The 20,356-nt window shown below is 35.2% G+C and overlaps 1 protein-coding gene across 1 annotated transcript in view; it reads left to right on the top strand.

The window, feature by feature from the left end:
* The window catches only part of LOC111064454 (RYamide receptor-like), a 390,152-nt gene that overhangs the window by 349,015 nt on the left and 20,781 nt on the right, over window positions 1–20,356 (top strand). The window contains exons 2-3 of the mRNA XM_039420218.1: window positions 3,434–3,558; window positions 4,828–5,085. Coding sequence (XP_039276152.1) covers window positions 3,439–3,558; window positions 4,828–5,085 — 378 coding nt within the window. The 5' untranslated portion in view covers window positions 3,434–3,438. The remainder of the gene's footprint in view (window positions 1–3,433; window positions 3,559–4,827; window positions 5,086–20,356) is intronic.

The raw sequence follows: 20,356 nt of genomic DNA on the forward strand, positions 1-20,356 counted from the left end.
GTCTATATGGATACTAAATCTATATAGAGTCAATGTTGATAGATATAGGGTTACTACCATATTACTGATGTTCAAAATCAATTAAGCAATAATTCATCAATCAGCCAGCTACCCTTGAACCCCCAATCTCGGGAAACAATAATACTATTACTGACCACAGCTCCTTGAAATATGATAGGGAGTGAAGAGCTTTACTGGAATGCAACTCAATTATTGACCAGTTCAATACATCGATCCTAATTAAATTGTGTAGTATAATATTATTCCAGCTGAAATATCAGTAATTCGCATTAATACAATTAAACTAGTACTATCTATTAATTCTGATTATATTGTTATGTACGTAGTGAATTATTTTAGCCAAAATATGAGTAATTCGAATCGATACAAAGAAATAGAAGTGCATTGTGTTGAGTGCATCATCATCAACATCATAATAATAATGATCATCATCATCATTATTTATGCAGTTATGTTTGTAAAAATATAATGATAATAGTAATAATAATAATCATCATCATGTTCCAATTCTATCATAACAACAGTTCAATTAATGGCTTTTGTTAACTTCTTGACTGACCTCACACTGAGTGAAAAAATAATGTACTGGTACATGTTAATGCAACATTCTGAATTTGGAGCGCAAATTCCTGAATTCCATGCAGAATAAATTGAATCATATTCAGTATAGAAACTGCGTAACAGACTTTCCCGCTAATGTGCATTGGATGAGATTCAATTATCATAAAAAAGCACTGATTGAAAAAATAAACACCCTAATGGCTCAGTAATACAGTCGAAATTGTTTACCTCACACAGCACCTCAAGCTTCAACCGTACATTTTCCATCACGTTACATCGAGTCAAAACCCTATTCCCAATAACTGAAGGCTGAATCACACTCCCCACTCCCCATCTGTTCCTGTATTACTTTATTCAATTTAGTCACGAATAAAGTGCAGATGTAAAGGCTGCAGCTCTAGTAGTTGATACTATTTCCAATGTCTCCATCTTTGCCAAAGGCTTATAGTTGAGTGGGTGTCTGGAAGGTAGTTTGAATGTAGGAGCTGTCTGATTTATTCTCTACGGCGAGAAAATCTTTCCTAATAAACCTGAGTGCATTTCAAATGCACTGACTTTGATGTAGGCTTTAAGAGTTACCTCAATGACTTCAGGCGTTTGAAGTAGCTAACATTTCATCATTTTTCCTCAACCTAGTTCTATACAATATTCTTATCCCAACTTTCTTCAATATGAGTACTGATGAGAAAATAAGATGAATATAGCCTATAGAGATTAGTCTATAATGCCGGGTGTTCCAAAAAGGACTTTACAGCTTTGAAAATTCATATAAATCTTATTAAACAAAGTACAGAGCTGGTTTTGGTGATGCTCTAAAGGAAAACACTCCAAGTTTTGACTCGCGTAGTCCGCTAGTGCCTAGTCGCGCTGCACAAGCGCTAAAGTGCGAGATAAATTACTTTTAACATGAAGAGGAGAAACCCATTTCTCCCTCCACAGTTTGTAGCGTAGACACAGACGGACATCCTGCGCACAATTGGATGCGCCGTGTCATTTTGCTTCATGTTCTTGTGATGAACACATCTCCGTAACATACACAAACCAATATACCTGCTGACCAGTTCACTTCTTGGAACATTGCCAGCAATAGATAGAGGGGAGTGTTGCCGCGTCGCGTTACAAAGCTCTCTCAGACACAAAAGAAGGAGAATGCTGCTAGGTAGTAGGAGTGATTAGTGGAGGATAGAGCATCGGACCTCTCCGTCTTCGAGAAAGAGCCATGTTAAAAGTAATTTATCTCGCACTTTAGCAGCAGTGACGTCAAAGATGGCTGCCTTCACTGGACCCGAGCGTGCTAGCTATGTGCTTTGGTTTGAAGAAAAGGCATAGTGTATCGTGATATGTTGCGAAAATTTTTGATACCAGTGATCCATGAGGATGACCAAGAACGACATGTTTTCTTTATGCAAGATGGCGTACCACCACACTATCTGACTGACGTCTGGGATTTTCTTGATGACCGCTTTCCAAAAGAGTGGATTGACCGTAATGCGCCAATTGCATGGCCCCCTCGTTCCCCAGACTTATCACTGCTGGATTTCTTCTTGTGGGGTCTTATGAAAGATATGGTGTACTAACCTCCTTTGCCAGCCACTCTACCTGAACTTAGAGCAAGGATTTGCGCTGCTGTTGAGCAAGTTACACCAGAAATGCTAGTGCGAGTCTGGGAAGAAATCGACTATCGATTGGATGTCTGCAGGATAACCAACGGAAGTCACATAGAACATTTTGAGATAGAAGAGCTTGATGTGTTTTCCTTCAAAACAACACCAAAACCAGCTCTGTACCTTGTTTAATAAGATTTATATGAATTTTCAAAGTAGTCCTTTTTTAATTACTCGTTATTATAAAGGAAGGTATTGGCCTATATATATATATATATTATATATATATATATATATATATATATATATATATATATATATATTATATATAATATATATATATATATATATCTATATATATATATATATATATACGGGATAGGGAATACACGATTGACGTTATAATGGCAGTGGAGAAAGATAGAAGAAAAACGTTGCCGATCCTTGTCTTGTCAATGCCTTCTATAGATGGTAGCTTATACAAGTTTATTGATGTAATATTAACGGTTCATTCTAGTTTAATATAATCAATTATATTTTATTTAGTGAGAAATTATATTTTTCAATAATTTCATAATGAAGATGAGATATTTTGTTAATTAATTATTAATCATACATTGTTAAAATACGATCTGACAACAGAGCAAAGCGAGAAAGAGATAGCGCTATCCTCTTGTTGAATGATAGACAAGGATAGCTAATTGGTAATCAGCTTTAGTGTTTACGAGTTTGTTTTGCTTGAATGGTTCCAACTTTTCTTAAATAACTCAATATTATTCGTTACAAGTGGTAATTGAGTGGAATATTTCTAATTGATTTATGAATTCAAGCCATCCAAATTCAAAATTTATAGTTTTCATTTTTGTTTTGAACTGAAATTTTATCAAAATTGTACACGTGAAATTCTAACCTCATTTCGGACTTTTCACCTATAAATTTGGAAGAAAAATAGCACAAGGATCATCTTATTATTTTATCTTTCAATGTTATTAAATTAGTGTCATTTGCATTGTAAATAAATAAATAAAAATAAATTAATAATAAACACTGTCATTATAACGTGAACCCTCACCAAGTCTTGAATGAAGTCAAAATGTGTAGATTATTACAAATCGAATAATAATCAATTGCAATGTTAGCATTTGAGCTCAGAAGCGAGCCTAGAGGGGAAATACTTCTTGAGCATGTTTTGTATTGATTATTGTATTGATTGATCGATAACGTTTAGCGTTTTGACATTTTTGCAGACTGTATGGCGAGCACCAACCACTACAACAATAGCAGCATCAGTAGCAACAGCATCGGTGATGTTGACGAATGGTTGGAGTGCGATGTTGGTCCAGGGGGCGCTCTCTCATCGGCCTACTTTCAGGTAACATCATTCATAAATTCATTCAATGATACACAATAAATTATTTCTAAAATAATCAATAGAATACTAGTCCAGACAATGAATGCTCAAGAAATGGTATAGGGGGAAAAGTTTGGAAGACAATTTTTGACCCCTCAGTTCTGTTTAGAGTAGTGGGGAGGTAAACATATCAAAAGTCCCCACCCCTACCCCTTGTGCTAAGTGGGTAGGGGTGGTTCAAAGGTACCATTTTCTGGTTTCTCGCATATGACTCGAAAACTATGCATTTTACAGACATGACTATTCCATAATAAATTAAAGCTTACATAATTTCCTATAATATTAATCTAACAACTTTTTCTATATCTCTTTCACTTTTTGAATATCGATGGGAAAAATCAATGCTGATCATGAGCTTATAGAGCATCAAATTCTCTTCAAATTGAGGTATAATTTCACAAGTTTACGCACATCCCCACGACTGTTGCCGCAGCTTCAGTGTTTAGTGTGAGATCTTCAGTTATGCAAAAATATACCAATATTGACAAAGTAATTTGGAGAGAATGTTTTAAACCCAACTTTTGACTTTGTAGCTTTGTTGGGGCCAGTTAGGGGGTGAACAAATCAAAAGTCCCTATCCCTATTCCTTGTGCTGAAGGGATGAGGGTGGTTTAAAATTTACATTTTCCAATGTTTTGCTTACACGCTCATATCTTAAAAAAAATGGGTTCAACCGACATGACTAACTATTCAGAAACGAAGCTTGATGAATTTTCTACAATATCAGTTCTGTGGTGATTTGTGATATCCCCAACAGTTTTCGAGATATACGCTCTTAAAAGTGTGAAATTTTTAAAATAACAGCTTTTAATCCTATTTTTTTATGTTTTAGGGCCTAAAACTCTTCAACAATGCATCATAAAAATGAATGCTCACCGTAGATTTGTAGAGCTTTGTTTTCTCTTTAATTTGATGTATTATTTCACTACTTAATGTTTTCCTTATTTGTTATAGCGGATTCCATGTGTACCCTTTTTAAATTATTTCGTCACGACCTGTTTCAGCTACTAATGCCATTCTCAAGTCTTGAATATTCGTTACGAAATAATTTAAAAAGGTTACTCTGATTTATATTCAATAGTAGCCCTATAGAAAAAAGACAATAATTTTCCTACCCCGTACGTGTATAAGAAAGTTCTTTCCTTTATTATAGTATAGATTATATTTCAATGGATACTAAACATTTTTACAATAATGATATCAATAAATACATTTTTATTGATTTTGCAGGCTCTGGTATGCCTGGCCTACTGTCTAGTGTTTGTGATAGCACTGGCAGGCAACGGACTCGTTTGCTATGTGGTGCACTCTTCACCACGCATGCGCACAGTCACCAACATATTCATAGTGAACCTGGCGGTGGGCGATGTCCTCATGACCCTTTTCTGCGTGCCCTTCACCTTCGTCAGTACCCTGCTGCTACAGTACTGGCCCTTCGGAGCCCCTCTTTGTCATACTGTTAGCTTCTCGCAGGCCGTATCCGTGCTGGTATGTATATACTTGTCAATATCAATCATCTCTTGTCAAATTCCATTTGAGTACTTGTGAATTAGTAACTTTCTTGTCAAATAATTAGATTTGCCATTATTTATTTGATGTAATTTTATCCAATTCTCGAAAAAATTTACTGATAAACTATAAACAAGTGTGTATCTATATCAACCTTTTTTTTGTAAAATTCAATTTTCTATTATTCACTCGTTTCAATTTGATTCAATTTTCACTGAAAACAAGTGTGTGCGTGTTCGTAATCTTTTGTCAAATTCAGTTTGCTATTATTTACTTGATGTGATTCAATTCCCAACGATTTTTACTGAAAACTATAACAAATGTGTAGGCTACTTATACATCAATCATTTTCTTATCAAACTCGATTTGCCACTATTTATTTGATCCAATTTGATTCAATTCTCGAAAAAATTACTGATAAACTATAAACAAGTGTGTATCTATATCAACCTTTTTTTGTAAAATTAAATTTTCTATTATTCATTCGTTTCAAATTTCACTGGAAAACTATAAACAAGTGTGTATCTGTATCAACCTTTTTTTTTGTAAAATTCAATTTTCTATTATTCACTCGTTTCAATTTTCACCGAAAAACTATAAACAAGTGTGTACGTGTTCGTAATGTTTTGTCAAATTCAGTTTGCTGTTATTTATTTGATCTGATTTGATTCAATTTTCACTGAAAAACTATAAACAGAAATGTGTACACGTACATCAATCATTTTTTGTCAAATTCAATGCGCTATTATTTGTGATTCGATTTTGAATACAAATATTTTGGTAACACGCCAGCAGAGGTTTCCCTGAATGATGTTCCACAAGAAGTGACTCAGTCAATTGAGAGGTGGTGTTACTCAAACTTGCTGTGCGTGAATTCCAACAAGGTTCAGGATTTGAGATTAACTTATAATAGAAGGCTTTTATTCGTGGACGCGGAGAATGAAGCAAAGTTTCTGGGATTCACTTTGAACAACTGTTTGAGTTGGTCCAAGCACATTGATATTACTGCTGGAAAGCTCAATAGAGGAATATTTATTTTAAGAAAGTTGAGCACATGCGTCAGTGTTGATGTTTTTAAAGTAGTCTACTTTGCTCATATCCAGTCCCACCTGTCTTATGGAGCTGTACTTTGGGAATCAAAGGCATATAGCACTAGACTATTCCGAATCCGAAGGAAGGCAATCAGACTTATTTGTAGTCTGCCAAAACGCGCTCAATGTAAAGAAAGCTTTAGAGAGTTAGAAATATTGACATTACCCTCTATTTTTGTGCTTCAATGTCTGACCTACGTGAAGGAAAACTTGAATAATTTTTGTTGAGCAAGGAGTATCACATGAACATCAAACTAGAAGCAGGAACAACTTGATCACCAACCGCTATGAGTATGCTAGCACACAAAAAACATTCCTCTTTAATGGTGTGAAGCTTTAAAATTCGTTCTCAGAACAATTTAAAGGTTTACAAAATCAAATTTCCAAGCGGAGGCTAAAACTATTCCTAATTAGTAGCCCTATATACACTTTTCAGGAGTTCTATGAACTGGCTAGGACTTTGTGAAATGCTCATTTTGAAAATATCATTTGAATATATTCTATATCACTTCTTTTCTTGATCTGGACATTTCCATTAGTGGATCATGATATTTGATATATTTTATTTTTTTTAGAATTCCAATTTTTTACTTTCCTTGCCCTTGCCCTATTAAGTTACCTTAGGTAAGGAAAGTATTGCTTTCCGAAAAAAATTAAGGTACCCCAATTTCTAAATTTCTATACGTTTCAAGTTCCCCTGAGTCCAAAAAAGTGGTTTTTGGGTATTGGTCTGTATGTATGTGTGTGTGTGTGTGTGTGTGTGTGTGTGTGTGTGTGTGTGTGTGGTGTGTGTGTGTGTGTGTGTGTGGTGTGTGGTGGTGTGTGTGTGTGGTGTGTGTGTGTGTGTGTGTGTGTGTGTGTGTGTGTGTTGTGTGTGTGTGTGTGTGTGTGTGTGTTGTGTGTGTGTGTGTGTGTGTGTGTATATATATATATGAGTGTATGTGGGTCTGTATACACGAAATCTCATCTCCCAATTAACGGAATGACTTTAAATTTGGAACTTAAGGTCCTTACACTATAAGGATCCGACACGAACAATTTCGATCAAATGCAATTAAAGATGGCGGCTAAAATGGCGAAAATGTTGCCAAAAACAGGGTTTTTCGTGATTTTCTCGGAAACGGTTCCAACGATTTTGATCAAATTCATACCTAAAATAGTCATCGATAAGCTCTATCAACTGCCACAAGTCCCATATCTGTAAAAATTTCAGGAGCTCCGCCCCATCAATTCAGATAGATTCCCAATTATCAGGCTTCAGATACAATTGAAACAAAAAAACAATAAAGTGGAGTAGATTGAGCATGAAAATCTCTACAATTAAGGTTCAGTAACATTTTCACCTAAAATTGAAAAGAAGCTTTAAATTCGAGAAAATGTGATTATTCAATTGCAAATTATTGTTGCTTCTATTAAATCATTCACTATGAAGAGATAGCAGACCTCATGTGTGTCTCCAGCGTTATTGCCCTGTCATCAGCTGGCTCAAATCTTTAAATAGTAGACTTGAGATGCGCGAGAACACTAGCGTAAGGTGATCAATTTTCATAACGGCAAGGAAAGTTGTGTGAGTGCGCCACACCAGATTTTTCTACTGCATGAAGGTCTTGAATCATCGTACCTTGGTGCAATAAATTAATTGATTTTAGAAAGAATAGAAAGAACTTATTATAAAGTCTGGCATATTATTGAAAATTCAAGTTTTTTCAATTACCTTCCTGTACTTTGAATTTGCATACAACATGAACTTCGAGTAAACTGAATTGCTCAACGGTTCAACTACTAGTACAGATTCATTTTGATTCAAATAATTGTGTAACTTCTATTCAGAACATGATTCCAGGAATCCGATATCGGTACCTATTTCCAGTTGATTGGAATTCTGTCCAATTCTATATGGAAAACATGGTTTAGGTGACAATCACCCTGGTGTGCCTACATAGTATTTGATTCCAGCAGAGGTTTACCAGTTAGAAGTCCCGAATATATTGATCTGATTGACTGGGGAAAAGCAAATAAACACTTCACTTCCCTCGCATGCGAAATTCACTCACTCTCTTAATTCCTAACACAAACTTAGTTTGGTTCTCAAATAACTGAAACAATATTTTTTCTCATGTTTCCAGCATTTGTTTGAAGATATCTTTACACGTGTTTCTCGCGTGTGGATGTGCTTCTCTTCAAATATTATCTTGAATAAGGCTGGGAACCAATCCAAATGCAGATATCGATATCCTATTTATCTTATCTTCATTTCTTCATAAAATATGTTCAACATCAAAATGATAGAGGAAAAATAAGGTAACCTTGTACTATTCCTCTCCCAAATTTAGATAATGTTACAAGTAGTCCGAAATAGGTTGAAATGGGTAGTTCACTTCATAAAATTCTACAGACCTTAAATATTTCCACAAAGCGGATTTATTCATTTTCAACCTATTTACTCTATTATTATTCCTATATATGAAAGGAGATGTACAACAGTATTGATGATATGATAATATCATCTGTTCACAAACAATGAAGGATAAAATAAAAATAATAATAAATTTGTATCCTTTTTTATAGTCAATCATAATTAATAAGGAGATATTAATCTACCGTAGAGAGGCCATTCAATATCGATCCACAATAATTTCATTATCATTCACTTTTCAAACAATGACTAGATTATGGAGAGCTCAGATTTCAGCAAGTTAGTAGCGTAATGCATTTACTGGCTGAAATCCCTCTTTTCCCATTTTGCCTTTTTCCGTAATAGAAAATCTTTTTCATCAGTGAAGGAATTTCATTAAAAAGGGAACGCTTATCCCATTCAAGCGAAAAAAGGGTTTGTTGGCCATCTTTTCATCACGAATAAGCTCTCCCACTCACAGTTCGACGGCATCAGCGAATGGCCTCTGATCCTCAGGGATGGAAATGATGCTTTAAACTGGAAAAACTTCATCTTGAGACGCTTTGAGATTTCTCATATACACTTCCAGGTTAAGAAGTGAGTCATAAATTTGCAATTATTCAAAGTAGTCACGAACTTCAGCATAGATAGTTTGACACTATAATAATTCCCATTCAATTCTTAAAAACGTGATTATGCAGTACAGGAGCTCGTGGGGAAGTTGCATCATAGAGAAACAATAGTAAGTAGATATCCCATGGTATAGGGCGTTTATGTCGCAACTTTTACTGTTATCTCAAGCTCATAGTCCACGTAGTTCTTTCCTATGCAGCTGTGTTACGGTGATAGTCTCTCAAATTGTGCCGTTCATACACTATCACCCCAACAAAACAGTAAAAATTGACAATAATCGACAGTAATCGGCTTGTTTACAATAAAACATATTCTATTCTAACAAATTTAAGTCTCATGTATAGTAAAAAAAATCCGCCAAGAGCACAGATTTTGAATAATTTCATCTCATTACCCTTTTGCACTAGATGAGTCATAACCATAAAGAAAGGTATAATATGTTCACATCCATTACTTTCAAACAGGCGTGGTTCAAGGTACTTAGCCCTATCTTCAGAATAACATCAGTATAGATGAAAAATTACTTATTCAATCATTGAAGTACATTATCCCTTATAATATGATTGGAGGTAAATAAGGAAATTAGTTCTGATTACGCTGGTATTGGAGAAGCAGTATTGTTATCCAAGCCCCAATTTTGAGATCAGCTTCAACTCATACTTACGTGACTCAGGTCGAGAAGATACTCGACTCTAGTCGAGAGCATGTGTTTCCAAATGGTGACGTCGCGGAGACTAGAATCGACTGGTCTGAGTGTCACCATTTTAAAACACATGCTCTCGACTAGAGTCGAGTCTCTTCTCGACCTGAGTCGCGTGAGTCTCTTCATTCTTGTTGGAAGAAATTATTGTGTCAAATCATACTACGAGTTTTAGGTAGTACAGGTTTGTCGAGGTTCCAAGTTGTATGAGGGAAACACCATAGCCACCTCTAATACAAGGCCCCGGCCTACGATATTGGAACATCGCAGTGTAGGCCTAGAATCTAATACATGATTGGTGAAAAAGATTTAAAAAATACCAGCTGATCTTTTTTACCAATCATGTATTAGATTCTAGGCCAACGCTGCGACGTTGCAATATCGTAGGCCGGGGCCTTGTATTAGAGGTGGCTATGGTGTTTCCCTCTTACAACTTGGAACCTCGACAGACCTGTACTTACCTTGGTGAAAAAGATTAAAAAAAATACCAGCTGATCTTTTTTACCAATCATGTATTAGATTCTAGGCCTACGCTGCGACGTTGCAATATCGTAGGCCGGGGCCTTTTAGAGGTGGCTATGGAAACACTCAACAAGACTTTAGCAAAAATCGAATCCAATATTCTATTCATACGACTCAGCCCAAGTTGCACAGAAGCTGGTTAAATTTAACCGTGATTAATTCCACGAGCAGTAGCAATCAGAGAAGGCTTTTTTGAAAAGCCGGCTTCTCTGATTGGCTATTGTGGAATTAATCACGGTTTAAATTCAACCGACTTTTGTGCAGCCGGCTCTTGAAACATTAAGAGAGAGAAGTCCCAAAGACAAATCGGCCTGAATAACGATTTCTAAGGCTATGAATTTTGCGAACTTGCTAATACAGGATGTATAACAATAATGTTCATTCATATAACGATAAAAGTAGCAGATCGACTTTGTACTTTGTACTTCCACTACTTAGCACTTGGTAGCTTCACACAGTACGACTTATTGCTTCAAGCTCAAGCTTGTAATCTGACAGGAGTGAGGAAAATCCAAAACTGCATATGATAGCAAAAGTTCATACAGATCTCTTAAGTATAGTTTCGACGCAAACCACAAATGGAGTTGGTATTAAGTCTAAAGTCAGCAAAATGAACAAGGGAGAACTTTGATTCAGCCAACCAGGTTTCAAATTGATGCACCTGCATCTTTTATGATAAATCTTGCAGCATAAAAAATCTTAAAATAAGATTTAGAAATTTGCTTCGATAGCACTCTTTCCAAGGGGAGAAGCTATTTATATTCAACTATTTTGATCTTTTCAATTGGCAGTTTTTTCTCTGGGATACAAACATGTTTCTAGTAATCTTGAATGTAGAATCGATATGAGTAAATTATCACTTTGATCATTAGTACTTGACAAGGCATTCCAATGAGCAGTGGAAAATGATTATCAATACTATACGAGTAACAGAGATGGGAATTATGTAGGAGAAAAAATGAGAAACTTTTTACCAATATTATCCTGAGTTTTTAAGTAATTATACCTCATAAGAAATTATACCTCAATGCATAACGTTTTACTGGTTATTGATCATTATAAGATTTGATTGAAGCATAAAGTAAGGAAATACCAACTTATTATTTATATTTCGATTATTTTATTATCTCTGATCGATTATTTATTTATTTCCATTAATAAATAAATCCTTAGTTTAATGAATTAAATTAACGTTTTGGTAGAGAGTTAGTGGGGAGGATATTTTTAATATTCTTTCCGAAGAATGACATTGATATGTCCAAAGCCGCCAATTTATGTAGATGCATAACAATATAATTATCTATAGTTATTATATTACAAATTACTTTTTCATATCATATACAGTTCAATAATTATTTTCTTAGTCCATATTATGTAAATTCATCTATAAATTTGCTGTATTGTAAGCTATTGTATATAAGTGTATAAGCCAGTATATATTGTAATCGTCATAAATAAAGTACTCAATCAATCAATCAATCAATCAATCGAGGTAGTCTAACGAATAAAAATCTTAATATATACTCTTGGAGTAAAATTTTGTATCTTGAGGCAAAGGGTGGCTACTAACGACAGGATGTTAGTGTAACGAGCATGTGTGATCGGACATGTCTTCGAACGAAGAAGATATTCACGGGAAAGGCTTCGTACGAAAGACAACAGTTTGACAACAGATTCTAAAATATAATGAACCAATAACTATAAAAACCACTGAAAATTAGAGATTATAAAAATATAGGAATAATTCATTTCCAAATCGAGCAGCGAAGAAAAAATGTAAAACAAAGAATCGATGATACAAAACCTAACCTCAAAAAATGTTGTTTGAAGTTGACAACACAACATGTATGACGAACATTTGTGTTCACAAATGTTCTACACACTTGTCCTGTCGTTAGTGGCCATCCTTAGCTGATGATTTCCACCATCGATGATCACATGCGGTCCCTAATAATGTGGTTTTCGAGAGCTGAAGAAGCACAAATTTCACCCACTTTTAGAAAATTACACAGCCCACGCCTGAGAAAAACTCAAAACCTTTTCCCGTTGCAAGCTATTTGAAGAAAACGGATGCTCTAACCTATGTAATGACAAGTCACTCCCACTGGTCGGCAATTTTCTAAACTTCAAAGCTCTTCCTTCAACTCTTGAGGTCGAACTGTAAACATTGTGAACTAGTTTCAAACTCTTGAATAGAGAAACCAAAAATGCGAGAGCGATAATTTTTAAAAAATGAGGAAACGAGTAGAACTCGTGAATTTTACTATAGTGACGATAATCTTATTCTGCAAACAAGTCTCATTATTCCATTGCTATCAGTAAACTCATTCATTCATAGTGTAACGTTTTGACTCAATTCAAATGAATATATTATTTTGTGATGAAATGAGGGACGAGAAGAACTCGTGAAATGTAGTACACAGTGGAATTTGTCTTATTCAGAAGACAAGTCAATAATGAACTATCATTAAATTTTGTATGAAAAGGGCAGTGCTCAAGTCTCGTTAAGAGACGCCCAGAGCCTCCTGCGTTTCCTAATCTCTTTTAAATTCACTGACTGAGAGTTTTCAAATTCAGTGGAAAAATGCTCCGTTCTTTTTCGTTTTCTTAGCTTTATCAAGCACTTGATAGGAAATATTCAAATTAGATAGACAGTTCGATGAATTTATTTTTAAACAAATGTGAGTCATGTGATTGACAACGCTCTTGAGTCGATCGCTAACAAGTGACGCCATTTTGAACGTCCGCTATTGGGTGTAGGTGTGGCTAAGCTATAGGCCAATGATAGCTCTGCAGCTTATAGCAGCGAAGTTCAGTAACGTTGTTATTCACAGAGCTCAGCACTGTTTGGGTCAAGAGTTTGTGATTCAGAATTCATCATCAATTTTAATAGATTAATTCAAAATATAATTGAAGAAAAACTTTGAAGTTTCGAAAGGGCTTTCAAATTATGCGAAATGTACGCTCAAAATCAGTGTTTATCTGATTTTTCGAGAACATATTGACAGAGAATGTTCAAGTTTGATAAAAAGGTTCAGCTAGGGTATAAAAATTTTGTGTTGTAAAGACTCCCAAAATCGTTACGGAATATGTTGAGAGTTTTCTCAGTCGAAAGATGAGTTCGCCATAGAGAAGCAATAGCATAAGTAGATATCCCATGGTATAGGGCGTTTATGTCGCAATTTTTACTGTTATCTCAAGCCGATAGTCCACGTAGTTCTTTCCCGTGAAGCTGTGTGACGCTGGTAGTTTCTCATATTGTGCCGTTCATACACTCTCACCCCAACAAAACATTAAAAATCGACAGTAATCGACAATAATCGGCTTGAGTTAACAGTAAAAGTTGCTACATAAAAGTCCTATACGGTGGGACATCTACTTACGCTGTTGTTTCTCTATGATACAGCTGAAGTGTGCAAGAGTTGAAATGAGAGCTATTTGAAATTAAACCAGCATAGATATTCATAAACTCAGCGTTTTACTGATTCTTTAGCTTTTCCGAAATTCAATGTAGGCCTACATCAAATGCTTACATTCGGTACACATATTCAAATTTGGTCAAAGTTTAGATTATGCTGTATGGGATGGACTTTTATATTACTTTGAAAATACCCCAACAAATTTGCGGTTTTCTGTTTTTTGTCTCGTTTGGATTATGTCTTTCTCAGGGTTGTTTGTAACGATCAAACTTGGATGACTTTACAATGGTTCAGTTAAGGGTAATGGCGGTGCTGAATAACAGGGTTTTTTCTCAAGTTTTTCATTGCGCTCCCAATGCATTTTTCTTTATTCTCCAAGTGGGTTGGAGCTTGAAATGGTAAAATTAAATATTAATGGTTTGATAATTCTCTAGATCATTTCCATCTCGAAATTTGAACTAGACTGAGATGCAGTGATTCTCATGATATCGTAATCATGTTCTCATGTGAGAAATTTCAGGGATTTCTTCAACCTCAAGGTACAAAGTTCAAATAATCAGTGACATTGCACCGAGCATATGTTGACTATTTCACGGGAGAAAGCAAAAAGAGATAATGAAAAATGCAGGCGAGCGAAGCGAGCCAGCTGGCTTCATCTCTGGATGATTCAGCCAAGGGCGAGCGGAACGAGCCTGTCGTCTTGTCCAAGGTACCCAGAATAGAGGTATTCTAGGTACATTGGTCTTGTCTATCATAATTTATTCTCTATGATTTGTAAGTGGTGGATGATAGAATAGTAGCATAGAGAAACAATAGCATAAGTAGATATCCCATGGCATAGGGCGTTTATGTCGCAACTTTTACTGTTATCTCAAGCCGATAGCCCACGTAGTTCTTTCCCGTGAAGCTTTATGATGCTGGTAGTCTCTCATATTGTGCCGTTCATACACTCTGACCCGGTCAAAACAGTAAAAATCAACAATAATCGACAGTAATCGGCTTGGGATAACAGTAAAAGTTGCGACATAAACGCCCTATACCATGGTTGCCTCATAATAAAATAACTATTCAGCTCCAAACCATATCTGAAAAACCTTCAATTTTTCCATTTCTTTCAGTAAGATCATAAACTGCATGCTTGCACTAGGGAATAGCATGCTGCATAGAATGCTGAGAAAGCTGTGAATTTCATCGTTTGCATATTTGAGCTGGTTCCAGTATCGTCGTGGGAGTGATATTTCAGCTCATGAATGAGGTAGCAGGGCCTTTTCGGATTCGTACATGGAGATCAAGAGGTGACTCATGAGAAACGGTCCATAAAGTTCACCCTGGGGACTACCCTAAACAAGCAGATGATTTATCGTTGTTTGGGCGTATGAATAAACCGCGTGAGAACCCAATATTAGATTTCACGTAAGAAGGTGGATGGGGATTATGCGAGAAAAATATCAATGCAGATACTTATTCAGTTGAAAGGAGTTAATACAGATTCCAATGAACGTGTGATAATATTCATGAATTAACACTCATAGATATATGTTTTAATTTGATTCATGTGGCTGTTGTTTTAAAAATCGGTTAGAGAACCTGAAATGCTGGAGAATTAACTATTTATTTATTAATGCACAATATCACATCGGAAACAACAGTTAATGACTGTAAGTACAGTATGCAGTTTAATCAAGATACTAAGACAGCTTGAAAAGAAAAAATCTGGTGTGGCGCATCACACAACTTTCCTTGCCATTATGAAAATTGATCACCTGACGCCAGTGTTCCCGCGCATCGCAAGTCTACTATTCAAAGATTTGAGCCAGCTGGTGACAGGGCAATAACGCTGGAGACACACATGAGGTCTGCTATATCTTCATAGTGAATGATTTAATAGAATCAACAATAATTTGCAATTGAATAATCACATTTTCTCGAATTTAAAGCTTATTTTCAATTTTAGGTGAAAATGCTACTGAACATTAATTGTAGAGATTTTCATGCTCAATCTACTCCACTTGATTTTTTTGTTTCAATTGTATCTGAAGCCTGATAATTGAGAATCTATCTGCATTGATGGGGTGGAGCTCCTGAAGTTTTTACAGATATGGGACTTGTGGCAGTTGATAGAGCTTATCGATGACTATTTTAGATATGAATTTGATCAAAATCATTGGAGCCGTTTCCGAGAAAATCACGAAAAACTCTGTTTTTGACAACATTTTAGCCGCCATCTTCAATTGCATTTGATCAAAATTGTTCGTGTCGGAACCTTATAGTGAAAGGACCTTGAGTTCCAAATTTCAAGTCATTCCGTTAATTGGGAGATGAGATATCGTGTACACAGACGCACATACATTCATACACACACACACACACACACACACACACACACACACTACAGACCAAAACCCAAAAACCAGTTTTTTGGACTTAGGGGACCTTGAAATGTATAGAAATTTAGAAATTGGGGTACCTTAATTTTTTTCGGAAAGCAATACTTTCCTTACCTATTGTAATAGGGCAAGGAAAGTAAAAAGTACTTAGAAAACTACTTCTAAAACATTACTTAATAGAGTTGATGGTTAAAGTGAGAGTGGAAATGAATATATGGAGTGATGAAGGAGAGGCGTTATCAACAAAGATGATAAGAGACCATCCAGTCTCATATGAATGATGAATGATAAGATGAGGGTGATAATGATACCTGCCAGCAAAGAAATTTGAAAATAAGGGGTAATTAAGAATAAGAATAAAATTAGTTCCTTCATACCTGTCACTAGAAAAGGGAATCATTTGATCATGTCAATGAATATATAATACAGTCGTTTAACCTGAAAACGATTTTTTTTTATATTTTCGCAGTTTAAATCGAGATTATGTCTGCTGCAACCATGTTTTTTACACTATACACCAATTTTATATAGGCTATGTGTTCACTGGAAATGAATTAATCAGATACTTTTTTCGCTTTGAAAAAAATGAACACAATAAATATATTTTGATGAAATTCCTCAAGACTGGTAATCAGTTCTAATTGGGAAATATCGTCCAAAGAATATTCAACTCATGTCATCAAAGAATGACAACTGCATATTATTCCACTCATCATTCTTATTAATGACCAGAAACACGAGGAACATTTTCATTATTGTTCTTTGATGAATGAATTATCTTTATAGAAACTCGAGGAACATGTTAATCAAGAAGTGAATACACTCATTACTCTTGGATGAATGAAGTATTCTCATTTCCAATTTCCTCGACAAGAGAATACAAAACACATCATCGCGAACAATTTTCTCGTTGAGATGGTTCAAGAGTAGCTACGTCTACGGTATAAAATACCTGCTGCTATGTGATGTAGGCTCCAGCTTCACTCATATCAAATGGTGTATCATATTATTAGGCCCCTGCTGTTAAGCGATGAGAAAGAGAGAGAGTAACTCGATTTACTGTTTCGGTCTGCACCTGGTTCGAGCCTAAAAAGGAAATATTTTTCCTGCCGGGGAAAGACTCGACCTGATCCTGTACTGAGCAGGATTGGTGGCTATCTCATGTTATCCTTTTCTGCGTTTAAACAGAATTCTTTCAGCAAACAAGGAGAGAAGAGGAGTATTTTCCTTGCTACTCAGCATTAAGTGCTATTTCAACAACAGATTCGGGTTCGAATCTGTCACCGAGCTAGCTGGAAAAGTGCCATCCCATATTAGCTACATGGCTAGCTGTAAAAACTCAGCGGGAAAATACGGATGAAAAGGGAATGTAATCAAACTAGTCTGGTCTGTTGACTTTCGCTGTTAGTTTGTGCTTTTTATATCCTTGGAATTCTATTCTATTTGAATTTATACTATGTACACTTCTATTATAAACTTGATAATTTAGCTCCAACTTGAACTTGGCATTCTTTTAAATTATCAATTTAATAAACTTTTTATAAGCTATAAATTTGGAACCTAGGTCTGACTTGTATTTGAATTGAATAGGAATAGAACAAATATGATAATATTGGTGCTGTAATACTTTATACTCTAATTATTTCTTCCTCGCAAGCTCTTTGTTACCACCAAGATTTTTGTGCACGGTAATATTTATCTTTTTCAACGGTTAGTCGATAATACTATTCGATAGTAATATTGAGATTCGTGCGTGGATAATGTGGTAAATTTCGAAGAATCAGGGTTGTCTAGAATAGATCTATGTTTATTTATTGGCTTTACTCATAAAGTTGACGGAAGTAGACTGATGATGGAATGAGTAGCAGCTCGATAGACTGAATGAGTAGAGGGAGAAGATTGCCATTACATTTTTTTGTTAGTGTAATTACACCATTGATAATAGCTTTTAAAAATAGCGACTACATTCATATCATTTAGGAGCTAATCCTATACTATTAAACGAGCAACTTCTGTTTATATATTTATATGTTTAGATGTTTAGATGTTTAGATGTTTAGATGTTTAGATGTTTGGTTGTTTGGCTGTTTAGATGTTTGTATTTCACCGGATCTCGAAAACGGCTCTAACGATTCTCACGAAATTCAGAACATAGTAGGTTTGTAATATAAAGATTCGATTGCACTAGGTCTCATCCCTGGGAAAACTCGCTGGAGGACATAAAAAGGATAATTATTATTCATCCTTGGAACAACAGCTGATAATAATTATTTCGTCGTCTGTTGATGATGGAAGTGAGTGAGCGAGTTCATGTGTGTGGGACTGTGTCAAAATTATGACTCAGCTGTTGAACTTTGTAATCATTCAATCGGGTACTTAGTGCCGGTTGCAAAAAAGCCAGGTTATTTTCAATCCTGATTGATTCCAGTAGATCCATCTTTTTGAAATGGTCTTCTCTGATTTGGTTCACGTGAAGTTGATCAGGTTTAAAATTTAACCGGCTTTTGTGCAACTGGGCCTTTGTGAGGTAAATTTTTGCATTCCTCTGGGAATCAATCTCAATTTACTGTGATTAGATAGAACATTTCTGTATGAATGTTATTATAATTTCTTCTTTCGTAAATTTTTTTATGCTTTTGTACTCCAGAGCGAAGCTCGGTCCCCGATAATTTATAGTTGAGCATGGAAATTTATCAACTTTAATAATAACAGTTTACTCGAGTTCATATGCTCATTCATTGAACTTTTTGATTTTCTTTTTGTTACAAACAATTTGTGGTTATGAGATACCTACGGTATATATTGTGCTTAGATGTTCACTATGTTGTTAAGGGCTACAAGTATTAACATAAACATGGAACCAAGTAGGAGTTTCATGAGAAGATGACTTTAAAGTTAAAACATGTGGTGAAAAATAAATATATGCGTTTGAAAGGGTATCTTGATTTTAAATGTTTTATGCATGTTGTACTTGATTTCAAGAGATTTGATGATTTGATGATTTTGGTGTTATATACTTCACGAAACAGGTATTTGCATTAGTGTAGCTCCTAGCCCTAATATGAAGTAGGCTACCTCATCAATTACAAACTGTTCTCCAAGTCTTATCTCGTAATTAGAGATTCAAGTTCAACTATTTTCGGATCTTCGAAGTTACAATTCGATAGGTCAGAGCTTGAACGAGTAATCGAGTTTGTGATGTTCCTAAAATGAAGTCATCAACAATGAAGTTATACTTAGAAACTTCGCCTTGGGCATCCAATGAGAGATTACATTTGCTTGGAACGTATACGAATATTTTGGGTAGTACGCTAGACCAATTCATCAAGAGTTGTAACGTATGTTCCTAAGACGTGAAACGGTGGAACAAAATTGAATCTGAGGCCTGAAATCTAACATTAATAATAAAATGGATAATAGTTGGAAAACATATCATATACAATTTCATAATTATCACTTCTATTTTTAGAGCTACTGCAATCATTGAAATAAACACAATAAAATTTATCAAGTAGCTACGCTTTTTATTTTATCCTGTGTTTTGATGAAATGGAAAAAGTACTTGGAAGCTTCTATTGTGTTTCAGTAGCCCTAAAAAGAAAAGTGATTATCATCCACAAACTATCTCCTGTTCTTCTATTCGATACTCATCATGCTGGTCTCTCAAAATTGGAACAATGTGGCATACAACTTGAATAACGGGGCACCGAGCTTCGCTCGTTATTTATTTAAAACAGAACTTAATTCTTTAAAATAATTGGGGAAGGACTAACAGGCACAGCCCAAAACAGTTTCTTCCCCGAATTTTCATTTATACTCTATAAATATTCCAAAAAGTAGGTTATGTTCCATACACTTGAATTCAGGTCAAATTTTCAGTCCAAATATTTGAAAACATAAAAGTTCTAATTCAGATTGTTTACAAACCAGATTCAATAACAAAATAACACTCACTAATAACTTTAAACTGTAAAATAATGATCAACTTTGAATACTATGATACACCATCTCATATCAACAAATCATATTATTTTGATCGAGTCAATTAAAATTTCTAGATTTCTCGCGAGATACGGTAAGCTAATTGATCTCCCACACAGATC

This window comes from Nilaparvata lugens, chromosome 2 (genome assembly GCF_014356525.2).
Source record: "Nilaparvata lugens isolate BPH chromosome 2, ASM1435652v1, whole genome shotgun sequence".
Classification (NCBI taxonomy): domain Eukaryota; kingdom Metazoa; phylum Arthropoda; class Insecta; order Hemiptera; family Delphacidae; genus Nilaparvata; species Nilaparvata lugens.